At 48.1% G+C, this 8,066-nt stretch overlaps 1 protein-coding gene and 1 long non-coding RNA gene across 16 annotated transcripts in view; one reads left to right on the top strand and one right to left on the bottom strand.

The window, feature by feature from the left end:
- Positions 1–7,500, top strand: part of GRAMD1B (GRAM domain containing 1B) — a 97,164-nt gene extending 89,664 nt beyond the window's left edge. For all 15 annotated transcript variants that reach the window (XM_032449131.1, XM_015883940.2, XM_015883944.2 and 12 more), the window contains 2 exons: positions 1,661–1,778; positions 2,479–7,500. In XM_032449131.1, the coding sequence (XP_032305022.1) occupies positions 1,661–1,778; positions 2,479–2,568 (208 nt within the window). In that variant the 3' untranslated portion in view covers positions 2,569–7,500. The remainder of the gene's footprint in view (positions 1–1,660; positions 1,779–2,478) is intronic.
- LOC116654381 lies at positions 366–2,521 on the bottom strand. The gene is made up of 4 exons (XR_004309601.1): positions 2,404–2,521; positions 1,862–2,010; positions 1,069–1,323; positions 366–598 (listed from the first exon to the last, which is right to left on the bottom strand). It is a non-coding gene; the product is annotated as an uncharacterized LOC116654381 (long non-coding RNA).
- Positions 7,501–8,066: the final 566 nt, after the last annotated feature.

Raw genomic sequence — 8,066 nt, 5'->3', positions numbered from 1 at the left:
CCCATCATCTTCCTCATCTTCCTCCCACCATCATCTTCCTCCCACCATCATCTTCCTCATCTTCCTCCCGCCCATCATCTTCCTCATCTTCCTCCCACCATCATCTTCCTCTTGCCCTCCCTGTTTAAGTATACCATTTATCCTATATGTTCTTTAGTATTACTGCTTGCTCTATGCCCCCATAGCTAGAACTTCATTGTTTTTAACTGCAGTTTCCATGACCAAGTCTGCCTGCTGTGTCAGAATTGGTCTGTGCTCTCCTTTAGGTTCCCCTGCCTGTTCCTGTGTACCCGTGAGACTTAGAGTGGGCAGGGATCCCACATATAAGTATAATCAATCCTCTTCCTTCCAACAAATAAAGCAGCTGTTATTAGAAGTATTTATTAGAGATGGACAGTGCATCCATTTTAAAACTGCAGTAGCTTGTTGTAGTTGTGCTTGAAGTGTCATTGCTTTATATCCACCTTTGGAGCTGGTTGAGCAGGCCAGTTGCAAGCACTCAAGCTCCTGTTGGGAAGATCACAAGGACAGGTTGCTGCTTACAGCAACAAGACTGCAGCACACCAGGCAATGATTGGCTCAAGGTGATGATAAATCTCTGTAAAACAAGGAGCACAACTAAAGCAGTTAACACAGCAGTCAGCAAATGAGCAGTGGGGTGCTGCTGCTAAGATAAGAGGGGAGCCAATTAGACTGTTAAGTTACAGTGCTAGGAGAAAGAGTAGGTGTATCTTTAGAAGTTAGTTTTGGGAGCAGTCATGGCCATATCCACTCAGTTTCCAGGGTAGGACACATGAAAATCTCCACTACGTCCTGTAAAGCTTAAGTATAAGACAGGCAATAGCTGAGGGAGGAAGGATCCAGCTATCTGAAGAAGTAGCAGAGCCTAAGAGGTAAGTTAAAGTCAAAGCAATGATTTAGTTGTCTTAGAGACTAGCAAAGCCCAAGAGAGTAAAGAAAAGACACCCAGCAGAAGACAGAAGCTTAACTGCAAGCTTAACTACCTTAGAAACCAGCAAGGCCCAAGACAAAGCAATAGTTAGATGAGGGCATACAAAAACAACTTACCTCTCCAGGGAAAAGCATGCAGAAATCACCCTGATATGCCCTGAAGTCTTCCTGCAGCTGCCTGAACTCTGCTCCTCCTCACGGCTTTTATGCTCCATGGAGATTTATCCTCAGCTTGGCCCAAGAAAGCTCCACCTGCTCTCCAGGCACATTGCTTTCACCTGCTTGAACCCCTGATTGGCAGCTCAGAGCAGCCAGTCCTGGGGATCTTCTCATCAGTGTCTTGAGTGCTTCCAACTGGAGGATTGATTAGGCCTGAAGGGAGGAGACATTAATTAAGTGAGTAAAGAAAATCTGGTATTAAGATAAAGACTGACACAGCAGGGAAAAAAAACTACCCCCAAAATATAGATTGCCTGTCCAGCAGTGTTATGTTGTGTTCCCTATCAGTGATGGGGGGGAGGAAGATGATGAAGATGATGGGGGGAGGAGGGCGAGGAAGATGATGGGGAGGAAGATGAGGAAGATGATGGGGGGAGGAAGATGAGGAAGATGATGGTGGGAGGAAGATGAGGAAGATGATGGTGGGAGGAAGATGAGGAAGATGGGGGGGAGGAAGATGAGGAAGATTCACTCCTGTTCTGCTTTGCAGGTTACCCCAGTCGCAAACAGAATGGGCCCAGTTACTAGAATCCCAGCAGAAGTATCATGACTCAGAGTTACAAAAATGGCGTGAGATCATCAAATCCTCTGTGATGCTTCTAGACCAGGTGAGACCACACATCCTGGTTGCACTGTGAGTAGACAGTCACTGTGTCCTCCCAGCCCATCACCTGCAATCCCTCAGCCTTACCTGGACCACTGCAGCCCATCGGGTGCATCACCTCCGCTCCCATCTCCCTTTAAAGTCCATCTTCTGACACTGGGCTGGGCAGGAGGTCCCAAGGGCTGTTCAGATGGTTTCTCTGTCATCTCATGGGAGCTGAAGTCAAGGGGAGAATCCTGCAGGGCCAAAACCTTATATTAGACAACACAGCTTGTAGCTACTCTCTGGTATCTGAGAGGGTGCTGCAAAGACTCTAGCACTGTTTGCTATGCAGAATTCTTCTCCTTGACTCTGGGGTTGTATGTAGTTTACATGGACAAAGGCGCAGGCCCTTCACAGCACAGATGCAGCAGTTTTAGAACCCATTCCCTCAAGAGCTGCTTAGACACCGGGCAGCTTGGAATGGTGTTCATTAATGAAAGAAGCTGCTGCTCCCTAAGGTGAGTGCCTGTAACCCTGTGCATCACTCTGCTCAACCCCTATTTGTTAACTCACCAGCTCCCATCTTCTCAGTCCCCTCATTGGTCGCCCAGCTCCAAAAACCAGATTATAATGGCACCAATACTTACAATGGATGGAGGAGGCACCAATGAGGAAGGAAATCCCAGGGTAGCAGCACACTGGAGGTGTTTCTTGTCTTGCAGATGAAGGATTCACTAATAAATCTCCAGAATGGCATCGGGTCCCGGGACTTCGGGTCAGATCCAGAGGAGAAACGGAAACGTTTCCACTAACAGGCAGGAATACAGGAGGCCAGAGGACGGTGTGCAATATGTGTAAATAGGATATATAAATATATATATATATATATAAATATATATACAGAATATAAATATATATATTATATACAGATTTTAAGAGAAAAAAAAACAAAACAAAAAGCCTACGTACTGAGAGGAAGGACTGACCTCCAACACTGGCTGAAATGGAGGGTCTCAGTGGTAGTGTGGGGTGTGTGTGTGCGTGTGTGTGTCTATGGGAGGGCTGTGCTCTCCTGGCACTGAGGTTTGCTTAGGGATGCACCCAGGTGTGCAACCCTGGGCCTGTTTGCATCACTGTTCTGTAATATTCCTGGCTGTCCGTCTGTCTGTCTGTTCTGTTTGTTGTTTCAAAGGGAAGCATCAGAGTGAATGCCCCTCCCCTCCCTGCGCATGAAGGTCCCTGACTGATGATATGTATCTACACATATAAAGGGAACACTGTCAACTTTCTTACCTTGCTGGCTTCAGGGCAGAGAGGTTTTGGCAATCACCATCGATCCCTTACAAAATGATCCCCCCATTTGGAGAGAAAGGCCTCCAGAGGAATTGCTGTAGGTCTGTGGAGAGCAGGTCTCCCTGGCAATCATCTTCTATGTCTCTTGGAGCAGAAATGCAATTTGCTGCCATGCTGGTCAGCCTGGTTCAGAGAGCAAAGCACAGAACGTAAACAAGCCTGAAATGCTTCCTCCAAACACTTAGTTTGCCTCCTCCTGTAAATTGATAGTGCATTAATAACCAAGGAGATGGAAGGGAGCAGGAGTGTCTGCCCACACGGTGCTCAGAGGGAGGAGAGCCACACTGCAGAAAGCACACTTCCATTTCTTTTGACAGTGTCCCCTTTACTTTTGCTGTGGTTCTCTGCTTTCTGTGTGCTTGGGCCCCTGCCATTAAGCCATCCCTGTGCTGAAGATCTACATCGGTGCTGACAAGGGCTGCCTGTGGGACTTTCTCCAACAGGGAGAGTGGCCCAGCTTCAAAAGAAAACCAAAATGAGTATTGATATGTGAGCATTCCTTCCTGCCAAGCTGGGTGCTGTTAGCACAATGTGGAGTGGGAGTGCTAAGGAAACAGCAGAACTGCTCTTACTGTCCTGCTCGGTGAATTTACCTCTCATCCCTGGTCTGTGAGATGGTTTTGCTCGTACCTCTCAGCTCTCACCTTTACTTCTGTGCTACGTAGGAAAAGAATTTTCATCCTTGAAGACAGAAAAAGTGCTGCCAAGGGGTGTGGGATGGACCTGAGTGTTGTCCACAATGTAAGGCAGTGACTGGGATCACTCCTAAGCTAGACAGCACTGCAATGGCTCCTTAAGCAAGTCAGGTGGCAGATGTGTTACAAAAACAGTCTGCATTTTTACTTCTTCCATGGCATTTCTCCATATTCCCATTAGCAGCCACATGAAGGGCAGAGGGACTGTGCACTGGGTGGGATGGGGGGTGCCCGAGTAAGCAATTAATAAATGCTTTGTAATCTTACCCAGCCAGGTAGGTTAGGTGATGGGTGAGGCACTCAGTCTCCACCTTTGTTCAGAACCTTTGTTCAGAACCAGGCCATGTCCACCTCCAGGAAGGAGTCAGCTGTGTGTTCCCCACAAGAAATGCTGCAGGTCTCATGTATTCAGTGGTCTTTAGCTCTAACTGGCACTGAAAAAGCAGGGAACATAAGGGTGAGTGAGTGTTTATTTGCATCTTGGAATAGCAGGAACACTAATCCATGCAGCTGGGGAAAACCCTCACAGCTTTCACAGCCCAACCAGGGCAAGGTACCACTGTTAGAATAACCTGCTGATTTCTCCCAGCCTGCCTAATAATTGAATGACCGAATGCTAGACACAGTATGACTCAGAGAAGACGACTCACAAACAGGTTATTGAATGCACTTAAAAGACTGTGAAAGCAAGGTACAATTGGCAATGCCTCGGGAACTAGGGAGTAACTTGTATTTATGACTGTTTCATTTCATGCTGCTGACTACTGTGCTGCTCCCTGACTTCTTCCAGGGATGCTGCTCAAATGGCTGCTATACAATGAATCTGAGCTGCTAGAGCCTGAGAAGGGCATTCTGCTGCTCTCACCTTGGGACCAGGGGGCCCCAGTTCCCTGCTGCTGATTTGCCACACTGGCTGAGATACCCCTTTGCATCTCCCACAGTTGCTAAGCACAGAAGAAAGCTTTGCAGCCCATCTTTCCCCCTCTTTTAGTATTTAGGGTTCAAAATAAATGCCAGTAGCTGGAAAAGGCTGCTTACCGATCTGACATTCCCTTTGCTTAAGTGTGCATCCTCCTCCCTATGCAGCATCACTGCAGACCATGGTCACGTTGGGTTCTGGATGTTCCCACTGGTACAGCTTCCTTGGGCTTGGCCTTAGAGACAAATTAATGTCAGGTTACACACAGGCTGCTGTAAAAGCATTCATCACTACTATTCATTTTGCCTGCACGTTAAACTGGGTTTAATGTGTTTGAAGTAAATAATCTGGCAAACAAAGCTGGGTTTGGATTTGCTGGATTTTGGCAGCTACAAAAGAGACTGGCAAAGAAACGTGGCTCCAGCCAAACGTGCACATTGATGCCAACAGAGAGGAGCCAATTTGTGCCAAGTTAAGATGCCACCATCAGCAGGAGGGAGATGACAGAGCTCTGCCTTGCCTGTTTGTCACCTGCTCCTGTAGGAGAATACACCACTAACCCTAGCTTGATAGAACTTCAATAAATACCTTTTAATGGTTACCTACAAGGAAATGTTTGGGTTATGGCAGCTGGGATGAGCTCAAGTTGAATTATTTGAGCACTTTTCCCATCAGACAGGCCCTGTTTGTTTCAGAAGCTCACTTGGGTGAGATGGGGACAGACTCACCTCCTGCTCACCCCCTCAGCACCAACCTACATAGCCTACACCTATCTGCTTTTCCCCACCTTTATAGGAGGCAGTAGAGAGTTCAATTTCCAATTAGCAGCTGGGAACACTTAAGATGAGACCTCCTAGATGTGCTCTGCAGTGATTTCTGTGCAGACAGAGGTGACAGGTAGGCCTGCAATACACCAAAGCTGTGTAAAACACCTGCAAGCCTCATAGTTTGGCTGCATATAAGAAGTGTGTCTCTATGCTTGCTCCCAGGTGAGGTATGTACCAAACTAACCATGTTCCAGCATACCATCAGGTAACTCTCTGAGTTTCCTTTTCCCAACCAGGATAACAGGCTGATGACTTTCTAATTTAGAAGGCAGGGATTTCTGGCTCCACAGGATGCTGACATTGGCACAAAGCTCAAACTGCAGACCTCAGTGCTTGCAGCTGGAGGCAGGAGGGGCAATTCCGTCCCATTTCTCAGGGCAGCTGGCAGAGCTGTGTTGGCAGAACAGCTCTGAGGGATGTGCTCAACCCAGACAGTTCTGCTGCCATGGAGAAGTTCTGTGGTGGGTTCATGTAGATTCTGGCTTGGTCTTTTCAGACAGTCTCAGCAGGGGCTTGTTTAAAAACAATACACAAATAACAGAGACTCTTAAACCAAAGCACCCGAGGTAAGTAGCTTGCAAAACATCTGTGTCGGTGTAGTTGCTGAGGTGTGACTGTGCTGACTTTTGGGCCCGTTCCCTCTGCCTGGCATGCTCTGATCTCCGTGCTTTGCACCCTCCCCTGCACGAGTCTCTTTGTGCCATAATACCTTTCTTTCTGAGATGTGCACACTGGCCAAACAATATCCTCATGTCTTTACTGACTGAGATTATCCCCTTACCCAGCCAGACAGCATGGGCTTCAACCCTCTGCATGGATCCTGCTGTGCCATGCTCCCCTCTCCCACACGTTCTGCAGTGCTTGCTATGGCTTTTCCCTCTCCCCACACCCCTCTCTGCTGCCAGACAATCATTCCCCTTAGTCGTGGATGGACTGACCTGGTGCTGTCCCTGCTTGCCTTCCCTTGATGCAGTCTGTACGCCCCTTTTAAGTGAATGTGTTCTGTTTGTTTTCTTAATTTCTTTCTTTTTCAGTAGGGAAAAAACAAAAGACTTCCTTCTGCGGAAGGAGTTGTATTTGCACATGGCTCAGGGAGGAACCTCCTCTGGCCGTTTCTGTTACCTCACTCATGTAGGCCAATTCCATTGCTAACGTTAAATGGCCACCCTTCCCCAACCCAAACTGCAAGAATCATTAGGGAATAAAACAAACGTGCAGCTCAGCCCAAGCTGCCCCAGCAGCATTAGGAGGTGGGAGAAAAGCTGTTGCAAAACAGCTCTATCAGCAATGAAGTGGAGCCTGTGCCACACTTTGCAAGCCCACCTCCCTTGGAATAGCACTTAGCAGAGCAGATACAGCAGCACTAACCTGACTCTTGGCCCGACGAGCTCAGAGCAGAGGGAGGAGCAGCAGAACCGTCGCATCTCTGACCACCAGGACTGGCACTGTGTGGCTGTGGCACCTCTCTGGGCCGCCGTCACTGTCACAGCAATTCATCTCATCACGCTCTCCAGGGCTGGGTAAAGCTGCTAAGCATCCCTGGGGTGTGTTCTGCCCACCTGAGCCCCAGGCAATCCCAATTGCTGCCATAATTGCAGATTAATGAGGATCTCCTCGAGGGAACAGACCATACAGACACCCATGGGGGTGTGCAATTCCCTTCTGGATTTGAGCACCGAGGGGCCTGGGAGGCAGAGGGCTGTTTGGCCACAGCCTGCAGCACTGATGTGAACTACAGGGTGGGCTGGGGGAGGACCCGTGGTTTTGTTTTAGGAGTTGTTAAACTGTCATCAGGTTTGCGCTGTGCGCAAAAAAACTGCAAGAAAACGATGATGAAAACTTACCTGGTAGAACCTAGGAATTGTTGTAAAGGCTCTGCAGCCCAGACTCCGTGTAAGTAGCTCGTACAATGGGAGTACGGTATCAATTAAAAGAGAAATCTATCCAACAGCAGTGCGACTCGTGAGTGTTTTGTTCTTTTTATTGTCCTGCCTGCTTCTAGGCTTCTCTATCGCTTCCAAATACACACAGAGGGTCTCTTCAGGTACCAGCCAGGACTGTCTCCTCTCAGGACATAACCTGCCTTTAATGCTGCCCTTGTAATAAACCAAACTCAACTGGCAAAGTGAAAGACATGCCCAAAAAGCATCTAAAAATGATGTATAAAACATCACAAGGTGCGGGACTATAGGACAGCCCTTCTTTACCACCCAAGGTACACAGGGAACTATTTACTCCCTTTTTGGCTCAACATTGCACCATCAGCACTTCACAAGGGCTGGGAGCAATGGGGCTGAAGTGGGAGGGGGGTTCAGTGACCTTACCTAAAAACCACCCTGGGTTTTAGTGCCGTGATCAGCGACGGAAACTGCAGGGACAGCTCCTCTGTTGCTGTGGATCTAGAGTTGGGATTATGCCCCCAAGTGCCCCGAGGCCAGGCAAGATGGCCTAGGGAAAATGAAGACACTCAGCAGAATGAGAGGAGGAGGTATTTGGGGATATTAAGAGTTTAAGGT

This window comes from Coturnix japonica, chromosome 24 (assembly GCF_001577835.2).
Source record: "Coturnix japonica isolate 7356 chromosome 24, Coturnix japonica 2.1, whole genome shotgun sequence".
In the NCBI taxonomy this organism is placed as follows: domain Eukaryota; kingdom Metazoa; phylum Chordata; class Aves; order Galliformes; family Phasianidae; genus Coturnix; species Coturnix japonica.
Note: the sequence above shows the minus strand (reverse complement) of the source record. Positions and strands in the feature narration are given on the sequence as shown.